This window comes from Pleurodeles waltl, chromosome 4_2 (genome assembly GCF_031143425.1).
Source record: "Pleurodeles waltl isolate 20211129_DDA chromosome 4_2, aPleWal1.hap1.20221129, whole genome shotgun sequence".
In the NCBI taxonomy this organism is placed as follows: Eukaryota; Metazoa; Chordata; class Amphibia; order Caudata; family Salamandridae; genus Pleurodeles; species Pleurodeles waltl.
In genome coordinates this window covers 358,710,356-358,731,677 of record NC_090443.1, presented here as the reverse complement: position 1 = coordinate 358,731,677, position 21,322 = coordinate 358,710,356, and the positions used below count along the sequence as shown (strand labels likewise).

The 21,322-nt window shown below is 43.2% G+C and overlaps 1 protein-coding gene across 4 annotated transcripts in view; it reads left to right on the top strand.

Annotated features, from left to right (window-relative positions):
• The window catches only part of PTPRC (protein tyrosine phosphatase receptor type C), a 536,505-nt gene that overhangs the window by 173,013 nt on the left and 342,170 nt on the right, over positions 1-21,322 (top strand). For 2 of the 4 annotated variants that reach the window (XM_069231436.1, XM_069231437.1), the window contains 2 exons: positions 6,233-6,382; positions 15,664-15,768. In XM_069231436.1, the coding sequence (XP_069087537.1) occupies positions 6,233-6,382; positions 15,664-15,768 (255 nt within the window). The remainder of the gene's footprint in view (positions 1-6,232; positions 6,383-15,663; positions 15,769-21,322) is intronic. The other 2 variants (XM_069231438.1, XM_069231439.1) reach the window with 1 other exon arrangement.

The window sequence follows — 21,322 nt, the reverse complement described above, 5'->3', positions numbered from 1 at the left end:
GGGGCAGATTGACCTAAAATCGGCCCCAGGGGGCAGAAATGGTGTAAATACAATTCCCCCCCCCCCCAGGGGAGCGACCCTTGCCTGATGGGTCGCTCCCCATCTCTAAAAAAACAAACAAACAAAAAAAAAAACACACAAAAAAAAACTTGCCCTGGCGCCTATAGGTTTCTGCCCCCAGGGGGGGCAGAAATGGCCTAAAATAAATTGCCCTCCCCCCCAGGGAGCGACCCTTGCCTAAGGGGTCGCTCCCTTTGCGTGAAATTCACGCAAAGAAAAAACTCCCTGGTGTCTAGTGGTTTCTACCCCCCTTGGGGGCAGATTGGCCTCATTAAAATAGGCCAATCTGCCCCCAAGGGGGGCAGAAATGGCCAAAATATAATTTTACCCCAAGGGGAGCGACCCTTGCCTAAGGGGTCGCTCCCCACCCAAAAAAAAAAAAATAACACATAAAAAAAAAAAAAAAAAAAAAATGGTCCCTGGTGCCCTAGAGGTTTCTGCCCCCCCTGGGGGCAGATCGGCCTAATAGTAGGCCGATCGGGGGCAGAAAAGGCCTTCCAGAAAAAATGCCCCCCTGGGAGCGACCCTTGCCCAAGGGGTCGCTCCCTTTTGTCAATATCATTAAAAAAAAAAAAATAAATCCCTGGTGTCTAGTGGGGTTTCAAAAGCCGGATTGCAAGCAATCCGGCTTTTGAAACCCTCGTAGAGACTTCAAAGGGAAGGAAATACTTTTCCTTCCCTTTGAAGCCCCTCCGGGCCTCCCCGGTGATTGAAAGAGAAATGCTTTTGCATTTCTTTTTCAATCGCGCTGGAAGCAGAGCTTCCAGCGCGACGAGGGAGGCCCCTGTGACACATCAGCGCGCGCGCGGGCGCTGACGTCACAGGTGGGGGGGTGGGGGGGGTGGGGGTGGAATGGGAAGGTCTTCCCCTTCCATCCCCGCCTTGGGGGGGGGAGGGGGGTGCACGGGGGCGCGCTAGCGCGCCCCCAAGTTCCCCTGTGCCATGGACGAGATGATCTCGTCCAAGGCACAGGGGAACTGTAGCCTTGGACGAGATCATCTCGTCCAAGGCACCCAAGAGGTTAAGAACAATCATCATGTTATAACTCACAAATATACTGGGAATTTTTATATCTTGATTAAGTGTCAAAACAGAGAAATCGGTATCTCTATGAGACACAACTCCAAAGTCTTACCCTTCATAACCATCACTGTGGTATCAGTTCACCTTGCAGTGGCAAAGACTGCCACAGTGTTTTTGGCTGAAGGTAACGTTTTTATTTGGCAACCCAAGCATCCCTATCCCCTTATTGGAAAGCATAGATGTAATTACCCTAGATTTCACAGAAATGGTGAATGCTTTCCTTCTGCAAGGCTCACGCTAAAAACAAAGTGGAAGTACTAAACTCTCTTCATAAAAAAAGAAGCCTATGGCTTAATCAGAGGACCTTGCAAACTATTAGTCATGCTTTATTCTTCCTTTCCCAAACATGATCAAGAAACAAGAGGTAACATAATAACATCAGATATTTGCAGAGACACACAGCATCCTCATGACTGCGAATGAGGTGTTTCAGTAGCACAAATTCTGCTTTGACAGATATCAGGAAAGACCTCTTCACAGCACTGCCGTCTAGCCAATGGAAGGTATTAATATACCTCAACTTGTTTGCAGCGTTCAACAAAATAGACCCTGACATAATTCTGGACTCCTTCAAAAAGTGAGTATGGGTGACAAGCTCAGCCTCAAAGCTTGTTTAGATCCTTCTGTCTAAACACAACAAGCAGGTCCTAAACATCTGTATCACATCTTCTGTTGGAAAAATCACCTCTGATGGCTCACAAGCCAGATATTCTATTTATTGCTAGCGAAACACTGGTTGCAATTTGCGTCCAGTATGTTTGCGACCATTTAATAGTTTGCCATTTTTCCATACAGTGTAAAAATTGGTCTGTTCAGAAGTTCAGTTTCGGAGTGTGCTGCATTAGTATTCATGAGGTAGATTGAAAATTGCAACTCATTCCTATTGGAGGCCATTACAAGGATGGTGGTGTGCTAAGTTTAGCAGGCCAGCATGTCTGCGATGGCCTTTCAATAAAGAAAACCTTTTTTTAGGTTGAGCGCAAAAGCGCTTTTGACCTGTTGTAAGTATTCTTGTACGCCCATCTCATGTCCATCACTTTCACTTGTTTGTGTACTTGCCTTTCAAAAACCCCTTTATATCATCGGCAAATCCTTTAAGTTTTGTTACTGCCGTTTTTGTTGCTACCTTTCAGACTGACCCTGTTACATGGATTATTGCACGATTGCTGATATACTTCAGTGTGGGCAAACTGTTCTCTTCTTTTGTCTCTCCGTTTCATGCTCCATGGCAGCCATTGCACTCACAGTGCAGAACAGCACAAACTTCATCGGAGGTATTGAAGCGCTGGTCACATTGTTCACACTGTTATCTGATCAGAGTCATTTCTTTTGGATCACTCCTTCACGCTCCATAGCTTTCACAAAAACACTTGTAATTGAAAAATGTTTTATGTAAAAAATACAGGAATTCTCAAAGCGGTTCTCCCGACAATAAGGGAGAGCCGATACTACAGTATTCACTGCACTCGGGAAACTGCCCATAATGCTTGGCAGGCCATTACTTTTAGAAAACATTTTTGCTCACAACTCAGCCTCTGGTGGTCCTAGGACAATGGGACCACCGCCAAAACGTTCACGACAACATGCTCATTCTATCATCTCTGGGTCCCAACAGTAGGTAAGTGGGGACTCCAAAATAATAACCCTACCCACCATTCAGTGTCTGTTTAAGCTCTCTTGTGGTTGCAACGTTTGTTTGACAGCTGGGGGTAGTTTGTGTTTTAAGGGTCTTGTCTGTCATATTATTGTAGTAGGCCTGTTAGCTCAGAAAATGTGTAAGGCAGTACGCCCTCTATGGGCTAAATATAAATACATGGCTACACTGCGTTTCTTTCTGCCATTTTATTTTCATGTGGTTATGCCCTGTAGGGGCTAACTATATGGTTACATGACCATGTTTCTTACAAATGCTACTTTCATTGTGGTGTGCTCTAGGGGCTGTTCTAAACATTACAAACAACATATCAGCATAGTACAATCTTTGCAGCACGGAAACTCACCCAATAATGCTTTATAGGGCATTACTTTTACAAAACATTTTGCTCCTAACTCACCCTGTGGTGGTCCTAGGACAATGGGACTACCCCAAAACGTTTACCACAATTTGCTCTTTCTGTCTACAACATCTCTGGGTCCACACACTAGGTTAGTGGAGACCCCAAAATAATAACCCTTCCCACCATTCAGTGTCTTTTTAAGCACTCTCATGGTTGTAACTTTTGTTTTATAGCTGGGAGTAGTTTGTGTTTTATAGGCCTTGTTTGTAATTTTATTGCAGTAGGCCTGCTAGCTCTAAAAATATGTAGTACGTTCTGCTCTCTAGGGGCAAAAAATATGGTTATAGTGCATTACTTTCTGACATATTCTTTTCATGTGTTTATGCCCTCTAGGAGCTAACTATATGGTTACATAACCATGTTTATTACGAATGCTATTTTCACAGTGGTGTCCTCTAGGGGATGTTCTGAGCATTACAGTCTAATGCCAAAAGTTTATTTCTGATGAAGGTGTTTTTTATTGGGTTTACATGATAATTGGACATGTTTTATTAATCTCTCCTTATTGCAATTATGACCATGATTCAGGCCAACTTAACATCCTTATTAAACTATTACAGTTTGAACACTCTTGAACAGTTTGGGTGCCCCTTCTAGTTTATTTCTCTTGTTACTCTTCCGTGGCTGTCTTGTGTATTTTTTGGGAATTGTGTTAGGCAGCCAGCAACTCTGATGGTGAGCATTTTTGGCTGAACGTAGAGGAAGGAGGTGAATGGAAGTGCTTTAGATATATCCAGGGCCAATGGAATTATGTGGCAGGAAAAAACAAAATTATGAGACAAAGATGGCAAGAAAAGTCCAGGTATGAATTTACAACACCAACAGCTCTAACTCAAGCAAAGGCAGGACCTATTGCATTGCAAATGTTTGTTTTTTAATGCAGCATGTTTTCTTAAAGGGAAGGGGGATCTTCTTAAAAAGAAAGGTTTACTTTTTTTGTTTGTGTAAAAGTTGTTAGGATTACCATGGACTGCTGCCTACTCTCCAACAACTCTTTCTTAAATTCACAAAGGGGAATAGGCCCTAAAAAGACCCCTTCCCTCTAGCGAACAGGCTAACATCCCAACTTGGAGGTTAGTAAAATGCCAATGTTTTCACAACTGGAAAACAGTAGCAAAACATTGATACATATACTACTGATTTTGTCTTTGATAGGGACACCTTCCTGATAATGCATTTACATGCATTCATAATACTTGAGATGCACTGATACTCACTCATCTGCTAGAAATTCTTAGGTGCATATTTACCACCCTCTTGCACCCCTTAGTGCCACTGTATCATCATGTTTTTCACTGCTACGACGGTGCTAAACAGGCCCTCAACCTGTGTTGTATTTACAAAGTGGTGCAATGCTAGCATCGAGCCACTTTGCAAACCCTTGTGCCACGTTATACCTGTGCCAGGTATAATGTATGCAAGGGGGGCGTTCCCCCACAGGGAGGCCAAAAAAAATGGTGCAGTGAAATTTACAAGATTTCACTGAGCCATTCTAGCATCATTTTTTAACACCTGCCCAGGACAGGCTTTAAACTGACACTAGTGATTTATCCTATTGGCCTCCCTGAGCTTTGTTGGACTAGCGCCAACATTCTCATTCTCATAGTCCCAGACTAAAGCACACTGCGTCAAAATATTGGATCATGCAATGCCAGGCTCGTGGCCCAAACCAAATTCAGAACGAAAAAGTTCTGAAGCAGCACTATCAAATTATGAACTTGTCACCAGTGGAAATCCCAGAACCCCAAAACCGGGCAATAAACTCCTGCAGGGTGGATGCTGGCTGCACACAGAACAAACTGATGCACAAACAATGGGGAGGGAAAGGAAAATGATCACTGAATTGTGTCAAGCAATATCGTAACTTAGTGATAGGTATTAATGCAACACCTGTCACAGGATAACAGATACAGGGGATCTTCTTAAAATCCGTATACCAAACAGAAGGACCCAACGCTAAGGGTCTATTCTGGGCAAACTGTCTTCACTCCTTTTAAAAGCGCTCTAGGGGGAACGTGCTATGTGTACCCTACGTCACCAAAATGCGGAGGGCACAACGATTGAGCACGTCACCTCGGTAACTGATGTTCTTTGGCCTTTTTAAACAAGAGCCTTTAAGTTGCGCTCCTTTGTTGAGATATCATAATCAGAATAGGAGGGGCCCGGATATCTAATGCCTTGTGACAGGTATTGTGGTCATACACCCTCATAGAATTGCCCTAGTTACTCCAAGGGTGTATTGAGAACTCACTTGTGTGGTTCCTGCCAAAAGGTAACCTGCTGCTTCCCCTGGTGTAAGGGGCATACCTCCCGCTCCCATGTGCTTGAACAGTCCACCATGGAAAGAGACAGCAAGGTGATATGTTGCTGTGTTGTAAAGCAAATCTATCAGTAAATACATAAATTGAACTGATACACCATGGACTTCAAATATCAATAGGGGCCATAGTTGTGAAGTCTTTAGCATCTGTCTGAAAATGAATGCCACAGGACGCTATTCTGAACCAACCAGAGAAGGCCTTTGCACATTATCTATCAGATCAATAGGTTGAACAAGACGGATTTAACATAATAGCAATGGATGTGTTACACAATGCTCAAATGTATGATGAAGTATCTTGCATAAGCTTCCCTAAATTTATGTTATTTTGTTAAAACACTAGATTTTGTTTCCAGTTAGAAGTGATTGATGCTTTCGAAATATCAATTTTATTTAAATTATATTGCGAGAACCACTGCTGAGGCAAAAAAAATCTCATTTGTGTGAGAGAACATGAAGTCTTCAAATGCTTGTTATATTACTTTAATTATGATTTCATGTGTATATTGCATCTGCCTTTTGTTGCTGTTCGGACCTAACAGATCCGTTCATTCAGAAAATGCTCCAGCTTATTTAGAATTTGGGTAGAATTATTCCACAACTTGTAGTGGCAGTTCGGAGTTTCATTTTGTGTGTGAATCTTTGTAAGTAAATATTGGTGCCCTGTAAAATAATAAAGACCAACATATTCATCTTTTAATTTCTACACCAGGTACCAAAGTGCCAAGCCTTGCTCAGTCCTCTACCACGCAAACACCAATCACCACTAGTGCTGCACCTTTTGCCTCAGACGACAACCAACCACTCATCACTGCTGTCACTGCACAAGACTCACCCAGCACCGGAGTGGCTGAAGCTTCAGGTTTGCCGAGTTTCAGTGGAATTCGTGATGGGAGTGTGAGGGAGCATTTATTGAATGCACAGTACAATGCCACTTGGATCGTTTTGCATACCATGCAAATGAAGCACGACCTAAAAGGAAAAGAAAAACATAAACTAATTCCACTTAAATGTTTTTCCAATTTTCTTCATAGCAATAACACCAACCAGCACTTCAGATGACGTTACTGTCCTCTGAATGAAATTGTTTGTGAAATTTGTAAAAAATTTAATTTTAGTCCTTAGTCACTTTGACATTGGGCTGGTTCTATAACTTAAAAAAGAGCAAAATGAGTTTGAATAGTTCAAATCATGGTAACTTGATAGATGTGCTCTAGAAAACTTTTACATTTGCCAAATAGTAGCAATCAGTATTAACCTATCATCATGCTCTTCAAGACTGAAGTAGCCCATCCAGGGCTTAATTTGTGAAAAAAAAAGAGAAATGAGTGGCAGTGTCAAATATCTTTCTTAGAAACCACCATACACATCTACTACAGACGCTGCCCACTTCTACCACTGGCATGGACAGTTACTTTATGGGAACCTTCATATATTGTGACTGAAGAAGTACATTGAGTGATTCTGATTTGATTAAGTGCTCAGAAGTGTTTATAGAACATAACAAACATGATATCATTACACAATATGAAACAAAGAGTAGCAACACAGTCGGCAATCCTCACTGTCACGGGATACAATGACTCTTCACCGTAGCTCTGCACTCTTCGATCATATGGTGCCTGATTAGGAGCTTGGCAGACATGGACTTGGTGGCAAATGCTACAGAGTATCCTGTCTGCCAATCTTCCAGTCTGCCCGCCTTCCTTAAAGATGGGAGGACCCTAAGCTTCCCGGCGATGGAGCCCATGTTGGCTCAGTTAAATGAAAACTTCCTCCTGTGACCCAATGGAGTAGGGACCTTGGAAGAAGGGCATTTTACACCATCCACCCTATTTAGAGTGGATGATATAATGTCCATATATGTATGTCCATCACTGCTGGGGATAGAAAAAATAAATTACGACCCCCCACACCCTTGGAGAAAACATCCAAAGTGTAAGAATCATTAGTTTTTGTTTTTCAGTACAAACAGCACTTTGGCAGTTTGTTTTTGAAAAAAGAAAAAGTTTCAAATTGGGGGCTGGCCTCAAAACTGAGGGCAGCCGTACAACAAATATGTTTGTACCTTGAAGGGGACTGCTGTGATGGCAATTCCTCTTACATTGCAGAGATGACTGCTGGGCAGCCAGTCATCTCCAACTTTAGCAGGTGGTAGTCCATCGGGATGGTGGAGATAATGTCCTCTGCCACCCTGGTGGACTCTACTCTGTCTAACGATAAATCACGCTCACAGTCTCATTTTTCATTGTCAACATCCACGATCCCACACACGACTAAGAGCACTGTGGTAACTCTGGCCACCTCCCATATTCAGAAACGCAAAAAGAAAACAAGAGCGACATGTCGGATAACTTAATGTGACATTTCTACATCGTTCCCACCTGAACTGACACTATATAACTCATACTAAATAAACCAAGATAAAATATAAAATTATCCTTGCATGCAATGGCTGTTTTCAAATTCACTCTCCTTTATCCACTCCTGGCTGACGTCTTCATGTAGAGTTTGCTTTGCTCTATTCAGATTTTATGTTTGAAATGTCCATGCTTCAAAAAAGCCTCAAATGCTTGGAATTATTGGTTCTAAATGTTTTAAGTAAGTAAGCTGCAGTTTGTAATTGAGGCACAAAGTGGTGTAAGATTGCGTAGGAAGATGCATTCTGGTTGTAGTACCCCCACACATTTTTTGCCTGGATCTCGGATGCAACTTTGAATGAAGTACTCTGGGTGCCTGCAAACCAGGTTCCCAGTACCAGAGTTCCTTCCCTAAAGCAAGGCACCTCGTTACTAGATCCCCAAGTGGCCAGGCCCTTTAGCACCTCCGTAAGTCCCTAGTAAATGGTACCCCAGGTAACTAGGGCATGAGTACTGAAGAGAGGCCATAAGAACGGAAGCACAACCTGTGCCACTCATGCGATTGCCATTTCAGGCAGAGTGATAAGGTGCTCCCTAAAAGTGAAAAGACGACATGGTACACACACTGTGTACCATGGCCTCTAAACACTGCATGTAATATTTGTAAGTCACCCCTACAGCAGGCCTTACAGCCCTAAGGCAGGATGCATCATATTACATGTGAGGACATATCTGTATGAGCAGATATGTCCTTGCTATGCCTTTGTCGATTCTTAGACATAGTAGGTGAACAGGGAAGCCATTTTCACACTGATTAATAGGAGTTCTTCAGCTACATGATGGCTCCACTGCATTTAGGGATGTTTGGTATCAAATATCTCATATTGATTAGGCCTGGGCGGAGTTCACAGAGTTTTGTTCTGCAAAGTGCCCAAAAAACTCTGCCGTGCTACTCAGAGTTCCGCAAGCGGCGTAGTGTGTTAGGTTACGCCATTCATGCTCATTTTTAGCACCAGGTGTTTGTCCTGTGCTGAAATTTCAGCGCAAACGGCTCCGTGCAAAGTGCAAGAGGGCGCTGCTTCTTTTCTGCTGCTCCAACTTGATTTTCTACTCAAGCAGGAGCTACCTCAATGCAAACGGAAGGTTTCTCAACGCAAGCGGTCGTAACCATACTGTGACCGCTGGCATTGAGAAATCTCACCGGGAGGTGGTCTTTAGTAAGATTTTCCTTGCTCGCGCTCGCCAACTCACCATTGACGAGCGCGAACGAGGAAAAAACTCCTCTCTAAGTTTTTTGGAACTCTGTGCTCTACGTGGAGCACTGAGTGGGAAAAACTCCAGAAACTCTGCGAGCGGAGCGGAGTGTACGCCCACCCCTAATATTGATAAACCCACGCTGACACCAGTGATGGATTTATCAGTACATGCATCCAGAGGACACCTTATAGGTGCCCCTGAAAACCTACCAGCCTCTGATGTGCTTGCTGACTGGTTTCTGCCAGCCTGCCACACTAGACACTGTTCTGACCTCCTAGGGTGAAAGCCTTCAGCTCTCAGGAGGCCCAAAACAAAAGCCTATCTGGGAAGGCGGTGTAACACCCCCTCCCACAGGTTGACCTGCTGATTAGCCTTCCTAAGGCAACAAGCCTCAAAGGGCTGCCGCTTTTGAAATGCAAATCTGGCTCCCCCCTCACAGGAGAGGAAGCCACCCCCCTTGCCCAGAGCCCACTTTGGCACCTGGAAAGGTTGAAAAATTAGCTAGTCAAGTAGGCGGGTTACCCTCAGGCTAGTACCATTCCTAAAGTGGGCTAATCCGAGGTGAACACGATTTTTCAGAGGTAGCCATCTCTGTGATGGCATACTGAGGATTTCTAGGTCAGGGTTATGCCCACTTCCCACTGGAAGTGGTCATGTAGGGGGCATAGTGACCCCAAGATACAGTAGCCTATTGGCTACTACCCTACACCCCTAAATTCAGTTATTAGGGGAGCCTCTGGCACCAGAGAAGCAGATCCTGATGACCTAAGAAGACCAAGGAAACTGAAGATCCGCAAAAGCAGAGAGGAGAGAAGAAGCAGCTGACCTGGTACCAATCCCATCGGTCTGTCTGCATTCCTCATTGAAAACTAGACCAAAGTCAACACGTCCTGCAGTTGTGACTCCAGAAACCTGGGAGGATGGCCTGCTTTCGATAAAGACCCAAGATCTGCAGTGAATAGTTTCCATAACCCCCAAAACCCAACACCTGAAGCCACCATTGCACCCCATCACCTCTGGCCCGGGTTGAAGTAGACCACCGGTGTCAACAAAGTTCCCCAGCCCTCTGGAGTCCGAGTCCATCGTGGTTTCATGCCTCCTGGACTCCCTGACAATGCCTGAAGCCTCTACATGCAGGCCCCATCGGCCTCTCCGGTAGAGAAAACCAGACACCTAAAGACACCTCTACACTCGTCACCTCTGGACAGTGGAGAAGAGGACCAATTGTGTCCCCCTATACCTGAGCATCGTGAGGCCTGAGCACTGCTGTTGGTTCAGCCCAACTGGCTTCCTAGCCAGAGCCTGCAGCCTCATTTTGCAGTGACTGATCTTCATTGAAAAGCATTGGGCACTCAACCTTGTTTTGCACCCTGCACACAGCCACTGGTGTTGTATTGCTGGTGCTGCCTTGGACCTTGTCCATAACCTACCTTAACTCCTGGAGATTGGTCTTGTAAGTCACTGTACAATACCTGTTTGCACAACTTGTTCTTCCTCCCATCGAATAACATTGCAGAACTCAGAAAGTGCTGACTTTTCAAAGTGAAAAGAATTTATATTTAAACCCTTACTTACCTGAACTATTTTGTTCTGATGCCTAAACATATAAAAAGATACTTGCTATTTTTATAAATTGGTGTGGATCTCCTTCTTGAGTCGTGCTTTTTAATTTATTGACTATCATGTGTATTCATGACCGCCAGGTTCTCGGAGGTGGTCGGACTGCCATATTACAACTGTGGTGGTGCGCCGAGGTCGAACAACCAGCACCGCCAGGATTAGCCATGCTGGTCCCAATCTGACAAGGCAGCGTATGACTTTGTTCTCCGCCAGCGGAGATCGGGTGCAGGGGGTCCAATGCACTGGCATGGGTAGGGCAGGCCCGCCCCCCGTCCAGCACAGTTACAATGTTCACTTCTGCTTTGCAGACAGTGAACATTGCTAGGGTGCTGGTGCATCCTGCGCACTACAGCATTGCAGCCAACTCTACAGTATTAAGAGCCGGAGACAATGCTGTCGATCGTTTCCCGCTCGGCTAGCGGGCGGAAACTGGTAATGGGCCAGGCAGGGAGGAGCCACACTGGTGGCAACCTCCCCGTCAGGAATTCAGGGGACGGGCTATTCCATCCGCCTAAATCATAATAAGGCCCTGTATCTCGTTATTGATATATCAAATAAAGAGATCGCTTCCTACAGATTGGAATTGTTACTTGCCTGTAATAAAATACAATGTATGCTTTTAATCAGGATTGCTAGTATGGTACAAATAGATACTGTCCCTGTCATTCCCCAAAATGGGAGCCAGTAGTGCCCATCAACAATCATTAGCTCAAATGAGGTACTACCTTTTATAGATGCAGAAAAATAGGCCACTGCCTTTATTGTCACAATACATCTTTGAAATAGGTCAAAACATCAAAAATAGGCAGATATTCCTTTATGGCGCAATCTTTTGTAGCCCCATTTCTCAAACTATTCAACATGACTGTTTCCTCCTTGATTTCAAGTCCTGTAGCAGAGGCTGCTATAGAAAGTCATTGCATCTCTCCTCTGCTTTCAAGGTGAATTCTTCGTCTGGTGAATATAAGCCCTGTGGGGTAGCTTCCAACATGATTTATCCTGATGCTTAAACGCAGGAAACACCATAGAGCGTCATTTATAGATCACACTTCTAGATAATAGATAAAGAAATGAATGATACTAAACCTCTCCCACCTGAACTCTCCATTCTTCTAATTCCAGTAGCAAATTTTCAATGATCAATTTACCCATACCCCGCTGGGCTTTTACCACTATTCTGGTGAATGTCCTGCATCCAACACGCAAAAGGTAATGGGAGGAATGCCTGCAAATAGTCTAAACAACTGGTAATCACCCTAGGTAGCATTCCAGCCAATCACTTTTTATCCACTCTGTCAGTATAGACAGAGGGTCACCTTATGCTGCTCAGTACTGACTCTTCTCCTCTTGGGAACATTCCTTTCCAAATTTCCAGGTGAGGTCTCCTCCAGAAATAAACATAGGCAACCCAAGACCAGTTTCTGGCTTGTTAGGCCTTGTTAACAAGGTACATTTGGCACAGCTAGCAAGGGACCCTCGTCTAGGCATACCCTTGGCCGGTTAGAATGTAACATCAAACACACAAAAGGTGATGAGAGGAATGTAAGTAGATACTCTAATTCACTGGCAACCACTATGGAAAGCATTCCAATCCACTGTTTTTTGCCCACTGTAGGCAACATTTTGTTGGAATGCTATCCAGTACGATAGTGAGTCTTTTACATTATTTGCAAGCATTCCTCCTTTTATCTTTTGTGTGTTGGATGTCCTGCATCTGCCCAAATCTAAATGAGACTCGCAATTCCTGGTCTCTGAATATAAATTCTCATTAATCAGTATGTACTGTGGACGCTAACCTCACAACATGTCTGAAGTGCAAAGATCCACGAATAATTAAGACCATTCATTTCCAAGGTGTAGTTGACATCTGCATGCTAACCATGCTTGGGGTTCTTGTCCCATGTACCTTATCAACGTCAATAGTCTACACATTTTCCACTAATCTCCCCATTCATGTGTGTAGTTCACACTTCCAAAAACCCATTCAGACAGTTTCCCTTTTCTTTGCCAAACCTAAATGTCATACGTGTGCTACATCAGGAATCTCCTCTTGATAAAAGCACATTATCCACAACCAGCTTTTCTTTAAGCTTCCAATATGATTTCAGATATTTTTATAACCTTGGATTCCTTCTCAACTCCCTCACTCCTATCGAAACGTCATCCACACACAAGTCCTGTCTCAACCTGTCCAGCATGACTGCCCATCCTTAATCTTGTATCAACTTTCTAGTTATTTTTTATTACATTCCGACTCGTCTTCAACCCCTGTAGCTCACCTTCTTTCAAGGCCAACCAAGATAAACAAGCATCTGCTTATTAAAGCCAAGCAAGTAGTCCAACCTAAATGCACGATCCTGTACACTCACCACTCAACTGCATTTCACATGCAATAAAATAACTACTGGAAGAAATCATTACAGGAGCCACAGGAATGAACATGCTTCACATTCCAAAATTACATCTCGAGCAGTGCTTAGACAATACTCGGGAACCTATGCCATAAATCTTTGCTCTTACATGAAAGGTCGTCAAACTAAAATACACCTCATTTCCACATGAAACGTGTGTGTATGGCAGGTTACCTGTCGCGCTATTTTCTTTCACTTCTAATTTAAATTGAATTCTCAGAGAATTTTCACTTTTTATTACACAACCATCAATGCCCCTCTCATTTTCGTAACTTACATCTCTTGCACTGCTGCACAGAAACCAAGTCGCGCTCTCTGACCTTGATTGCAACTTGAGATCACCTAAGGGCAACTAGCATTGAAGCCATGGCTACTGCAACACATACTATTGAGTGCCCCCCACAGCTCCACTTATCTTCAGCACTGCAAAACGAAGCCTGGATTTTGATTCCGCCTTGCAGGCGGTCCATTTCCTTACGATGTGATTCAAAGGTTAAAATATCCAAATTACAACCCAGAAAGCTCCCGGCCACCTGATGCAGTGCACGGCCTGCACTCTCTCGCTATCACTCAATACTCGAGAGGAGATCGGTAGTACTTGAGAAAATGAAGTTATAACTGTCCACTGAAGTCGAACACGCTCACAAGGAAAATGCTGTCGACTATATTAGTGACCAACTACCAAAAAAACACACATTCTCCTTCCCAGCACAGATAGCTCTTCCATTGAGGGCTGCCATCGTGACATTTCCTCCTAAAAGGAAAGTCACATCCCTTCACCCTGCTTAATCTGACAAGATGATTCCTAGTCGGTTAACTTCTCATTGCTAACATTATGCGATCTGCAATTCAGCTCAGCCTCACATCTATTCGGAGGTCGATTTAATAAGTATCATTACATTTGGTAAGAGGAACAACTGTTAGTTATGAAACGTAATAACACCAGTACATTTTTGTAGTAAGCAATATATCAAAAAGGATCTCCCTTTGAAGAACAACCCTGCACCCCATTATGAGGCCTCGCCCCACACTCCAGCGGGTAAGCATCAATCACAAGGGAAGCAAAGGGTTAAATCACTGTCACGACATTGGCAAAATGCGATCTACCAGCAGAGAGAACGACCTGCCTCAGCTTCTACCACAATTATAACCTAATGCTTGGAAGACCAATAACAATAACATTTTCAATACCACAACTTAGAAATGTACAACTCCAGCTATGTCACAAAAAATACATGGGTACGGAAGTACACTACTTTGGCTGTCCATAGTGATTTGATGATTTCAGCAGTGAAGTGATAAGAGATGTCATCATTGACACCATCAGTAATATTGTTTGTTGTGTCCTTGGGGATATTATGAATGCCGTCATGAGCAGTCTATTGGTAAATGTAGTGGGTTTTCGACTGAAGATCATAACCATCATGTCAATTTAAACGGCTTTTTTAACCCTCAATTTATGACCGTTTTATGAACAAATGTTAATCTTATGTGCAAGATTGACCATGGCTTAACTTTAATGAAGATTTCTCAATACATTTTGTATTTTTTATGATGTATTGCACCGAGTTTCCGTTTCGCATGATGCATTTTGCTCAGGCTTTGATTATAAGCAGCAGAGAATTGATTCAGGGCGTGGGTTTTGCCAAAGCCCACTGCCAGCTGACCAGGGACCACATGGCCAGCGAGAATGGGCCCAGGGCCTCGCCAAAGGTAATGCCCTCCACTTCCTCTGTGCCCCTGGCACAGGCCGTGTGCAGCAGACTCTGAACCTGGGGCCTAGGATGCAGACAACTGCACTACTGACATTTGTAAGAAAACTGGACATAGTCCTTCCTCAAAACAAATAAATACATACCTGGGAGGTCGACAGATTAAACGTTGCAATTTGCCCAGTAGTAGTTACTTGTAAACGCACTATAAAGGTGCCATGAAAGAGAAAGTGCATTCACCAAAATGCTGCACGAATAAAAAAAAAAACAGGTGCTATATTTCTCAAGACTAAAATCTGAATGAGGGCAGGGAGAAGAGCTTCTTTTTCTATAGCACATACACAGCGTGTATTGCAATAATTGTATGTGGATTGTTCACGGAAAGTAAACTACTGTATTTTGTTTTTTGAAAGGCAAACTTCTCGGAACTGAGGCTGATCTTTTGTCATATTGCGATTTGAATTTGCAGCTTTTTAAAATTGTTGTGGGCTCTTGTTCGGAGGTCCATTGATCCTGTTTTCCACCATGCGCATAATTTCTTTTTACAGTAGTGGGTTTGCTACTTTATGAAAATATTTACCAGTGCTTTGAAGCAGTTCTACCAAAATAGTACTCGAGTCTGTTAATCGATTTTGTTTAATCCATGTAATAAACTCAGTCATCACTACGAATTTTCTCACAATGGTTGTGTTAACAACCCTCTTTAAGTTGCTTTTCCTTGTAGGTAGGTTACAATAGCAAACTAAGGCGCAGTGTCTAATGTGTATGTTTGTTTCATTGCAGGAGTTTCCACCCCACCACTCCGTCCTATTCCAGGTGGTTCAGGAGACTCAAACGAGACAACACCGAGCATCTCACTTCCCACTGGTCCGACTTCTAGCACAACAGGTGACTAATTAGGACACACTTTCATTACAATAAATTTGGCACGTTAATATGGAAGAAGTGTGAATTTTTCGCGTTAGTCGAAATGCGAATGCTACATTCCAGACATTGTTCTATTTAACAAATGTGTCCTTTTTAGAATTCTTAGTATAATTGTTTGAGAAATCAGTGCACTGAAATTTCACACAGGTTGTACCGCCTTGTTGCAGTTCAGGTGGTGAGTTTTCCCTCTTCACAATCGGATGCCTTGGTTATTTACTGGCGAAAATGTAATTATTACATCATGCAAAAAAAATGATCTTGAATTTTAAAATAATTAAACGTTGCAGCCTTTTTATATTGCAATAATAATTCACCAGCATGGGTGCTAGAGGCGAATCATTTCCTGTGAACTCTACGGGGTCTAGAAAAATTAGCTGAAGGGGGACTTGGTGGCAGAAAAAAAGGAGAACAAAGCGATGGAGTAGGTTGAAAAGAAAGATGTCTAACGTTTGATAGATTTAGGAAACAGAAAGAGGGAACAGAAAGACTAAAACATGTCAGCAGTCAATTTGTCTAATAGGAATTTATCAGAATTAATAACACCATAACATTTCTGTACATTTCAGAAATGATGCCTACAAGCATGCCAGGAAAATGAAGTTGGTCTAACGTCACGCTAGCTTAATGTTACATTAAGGCATCGAGATAAAGGAATGCATGATGAAGGAAAAACCAAAGTGAACAAATGTTATTTGTTATTAAAGGATATAGAAATCAGAGAATTGAACGAGTTAAATGGAGTATGCACGGAAGAAGAGTCAGAAGAGCGTGGTGAATTACTAAGTGATTTAAGAACTGAGCACATAGGTGGAGGAATGCCATTGCTTCAAAAAGTCAAATTTTTGTACCTGTCTTCCCGCTGGATAGAAAACTGCATGCAATAGTTCCCAATTTACCTGCAAGCAATATTTTAGAACACACATGTTTGTGAAAAATATAATTCGGCCGCATGAAGCAGTCCTTAATTAATTACTACATAGGTCCACAAATTACCAAATGATCCACAAAGCCCATGGTCAAAGATTACCACATATATACACGAAAAACAAACTTCACATGTACTGGGAACACCAAATAGTGGCAGGTTGCATTCTGGCTTTAACAAACAAGTCGAGCAGCCATAGACTGTGGCCGCAAGTTGTGGTCTTTGCTTTTGAAGATCTGATAGAGTTATTTATTACAGTAGGTCATTGGTCAACTCTTGACGGATTCTAAACAATTTTAGTTGAGGGGCTATTAAGGATGGATGCAGTCACCATATCACTTAAATGGATTGGTTATTTTAAAATCCATGGCCCGTATTTATACTTTTTTTAGCGCCGCATTTGCGCCGCTTTTTGACGCAAAACGGCGCAAACCTACAAAATACAATGGTATTTTGCAAGTTTGCGCCGTTTTTGCGTCAAAAAACGACACAAATGCGGCGCAAAAAAAGTATAAATAAGAATTTAATACAAACCATCAAACAATATCGATCAGTAACATTAATAATCTTTTGAGTAAGTAATCTTCCACACCATGACCCCTTTGGCCATGAATAACCATACCTTTATGTAAAAATTAGAATGTTTATCTCCCTAATTTAGCAATGCTAATATCACGTAACTTAGTCTCAAAATCAAATGATATACATCCAAAAACAGCACTGGTTGCCCAAACCTTCTAAAGAATATCAATTTAATTAAAGCATGAATTACTATGCACTCTAGAGTTACAGTACAGATCAATAGCAAGAACAATTGTGCAATATAAATAGCATTAATTTAGATTCAGCGACTAAGTAACATCAATTTGTTTGTTATTAGCAACTTATTAGCATTTTAGGATTTCCTCTACTAACCTTCTGATTAGAATAGCATGTTTGGGCCTCATGCAAAACAATTTAGTCAACATCAATTTTGAAAAACATCTAACTATGGTTCTATCAAAATTGCGGTTGGTACCTAGAAATGAAAGACAAATTACAACAATAGCAGTAACATTTTGTTATACCTTTCCTCAGTATGGATCAGCAAGCTGCGATTATCTTCGCCAATTAGACATCTGTTCGGTCAGTATCAGCAATGGGCCATGGAAGGGAATGGTTCAGAATCAGGGACTCTTACTCTATCTGAACCATTTGTAAAGCATAGTCTAAGGATCAGTTTTCAGCATCAGAAGTTTAAGCAACTTCACCTATTCTTCCTGCCCTGTTGGCTAAGGTTACTCATGATCTGTAAAGAATCAGAAAGTAAAAGATAAATTTTATAACTATGCAGCAAAAATCAAAAACAAAAATCTTCTATCTTTCTTTAGCAGTTATTTACAGCTTTCATTCTTTCATGATCTTTTTTTGTCTAAAATAGGTAGCTTGTCCAAATCAGTTTAGCAGCTTGTCAAATCAGGTTATCAAAATGTATTTTCCGGTTACTTTCAATAGTCTCTTTCTCTGGTACTTTCTCAGTTTACAATTTTCAACATTTCAGTTCATTGATTTCCTTCAAGTGCCAAAATATTGACCTGGAATGTCTTGATCAAAACAAAAAGACAAAAATGTGCTCTGCCAGTCACTTCTTGTTGCATGTGCCCATTCAGGAGTACCTTTGATTCGTTTTCATTTAAATTTTCGATCTCCATTAAACTCTCTGTTAGACCTGACAGCCTTAGGGTAGTCACCCCTAACTTTTTGCCTGCCTCCCTCCATTTTTTTTGGACACTGTTTTTGCTGGTTTATAGACTCTGCGCACTTTACCACTGCTAACCAGTGCTAAAGTGCATATGCTCTCTCCCTTAAAACATGGTAACCTGGAATCATACCTGATTGGACTATTAATTTACTTATAAGTCCCTAGTAAGGTGCACTTTATGTGCATAGGGCTGGTAAATTAAATGCTACTAGTGGGCCTGCAGCACGGGTTGTGCCACCCACTTAAGTAGCCCCTTTTTCCTTGTCTCAGGCCTGCCATTGCAAGGCCTGTGATTGCAGTTTCACTGCCACCTCGACTTGGCATTGAAAAGTACTTGCCAAGCCTAGAACTCCCCTTTTTTCTACATATAAGTCACCCTTAAGGTGTGCCCTAGGTAACCCCTAGGGCAGGGTGCTGTGTAGGTAAAAGGCAGGACATGTACCTGTGTAGTTATATGTCCTGGTAGTGTAAAACTCCTAAATTCGTTTTCACACTACTGAGAGGCCTGCTCCCTTCATAGGCTAACATTAGGGCTGCCCTCATACACTGTTGAAGTGGCAGCTGCTGATCTGAAAGGAGCAGGGAGGTCATATTTAGTATGGCCAGAATGGTAATACAAAGTCCTACTGACTGGTGAAGTCGGATTTAATATTACTATTCTAGAAATGCCACTTTTAGAAAGTGAGCATTTCTTTGCACTTAAATCCTTCTGTGCTTTACAATCCACGTCTGGCTGGGCTTGGGTGACAGCTCCTTGTGCATTCACTCAGACACACCCCAAACACAGGGTACTCAGCCTCACTTGCATACATCTGCATTTTGAATAGGTCTTCCTGGGCTGGGAGGGTGGAGGGCCTGCCCTCACACAAAGGACTGCCACACCCCCTACTGGGACCCTGGCAGACAGGAGTAAACTGAAAGGGGACCTGGTGCACTTCTTAGCCACTCTTTGAAGTCTCCCCCACTTCAAAGGCACATTTGGGTATAAAACAGGGCCTCTGCCCTACCTCATCAGACACTTGCTGGAGAAGAAACCTGAACCAGAAACTACATCCTGCCAAGAAGAACTGCCTGGTTGCTCAAAGGACTCACCTGTCTGCTTTCTACAGAGGACTGCTGCCTTGCTGTTGCCCTGCTGCCTTGCTGAACTCTTGTCTGGCTGTGAAAGTGCTCTCCAAGGGCTTGGATAGAGCTTGCCTCCTGTTCCTTGAAGTCTCAGGACCAAAAAGACTTCTTCCTTTCACTTGGACGCTCCGTGCGCCGAAAATTTCGATGCACAGCTTGTTTCGCGGCGAGAAAAATGCCGCACACCGACGCTGATCAACGCGACGCCCTCGGGACGATCGAGACTTCGACGCACAACCTCGCAAGGACAACGCCGCCCGACTTTCCAGGAGAAATCGACGCGACGCCTACCGTGAGTGCAAAACTTTGACGCACGACCTCGCAAGGACAACGCCGCCCGACTTCCGAGGAGAAATCGACGCGACGCCTGCCGTGAGACCAAAATTTCGACGCACGGCCTCGCAAGGACAACGCCGCCCGACTTCCAAGGAGAAAGCGACGCGACGCCTACCGTGAGATCGAAACTTCGACGCGCAGCCCCGCAGAACGACGCGCAGCCGGAAAACAAGTCGGAGAATCCACGCACAGACCCGGGACATCTGGTAATCCCCGCGATCCACGAAAAGAGACTGTCTGCGCGCCGGAAAACGACGCCCGACTTCCCCGCGTGCAAAAGAACGACGCAAGTCTTTGTGTGCTGAGGAGAAATCGACGCACACACCCTTTTTCCACGCATCTCTTCTCCTGTGGCCCTCTGAGGAGATTTTCCACTCCTAACCAGGTACTTGTGCTTGAAAGAGACTTTTGTTACATTCTAAAGACTTAAGACACTTTATATCACTTTCCTGTGATATTTCTACAATTTTCCATTGCAACTTTATTCTTTTTGACCTACAATTATCCTGATAAATATTATATATTTTTCTAAACACTGTGTGGTGTATTTTTGTGGTGCTATATGGTGGTATTGTATGATTTATTGCACAAATACTTTACACATTGCCTTCTAAGTTAAGCCTGACTGCTCGTGCCAAGCTACCAGAGGGTGGGCACAGGATAATCTTGGATAGTGTGTGACTTACCCTGACTAGAGTGAGGGCTTTTGCTTGGACAGAGGGTAACCTGACTGCCAACCAAAAACCCCATTTCTAACATTGGTGATCAGCGGTGAGGATATGACTTGTATTTGTGCAGTGACATACAGTAGCTAAGTATTTCACTACCTACCCACAGTTGAAGGTCAACTTGGTTTTTATCTCTTTTTGAAAATCCGTTTTTTTCCTGACAATTTTCAAAAACTAAATCCTCAACATGTCTCTGACTGGGTCTCAGACAGGGGACTTTGACCTAGTCCAGTTGGATACATACACGGTCAAACAACTAAGAGGATTCTGCAGGGCATTAAGGGTACCCACCCAAGGGGCCTCCAGAAAGGAGGACTTTCAAGTGGCGCTGAGGGCCTGGGCAGAAGCCCATTTAGAGGATGATGAGGAAGGGGAGCCAGAAAATGGCCCCTCAGAAGGATTTTCACTATCTATGGATGGTGTTACCACTGCAATTGTGCACCCTTCCAGACCAGGGAGCAGTGTCTCCATGCAAAGCCTGACCGCAGAGGAAAGGAGAGAGGAAAGGGAGTTCCAATTGCAAATGGCAAAACTGAAAATTGAGGCGCAACAGGAGGAGAGGAGGGCAGAAAGAGAAGCCAAACAAGCTGAGGCTGAAAGAGCAGCCAAACAGATTGAAGCTGAAAGAACAGCCAAACAGATTCAAGCAGAAGCTGAAAG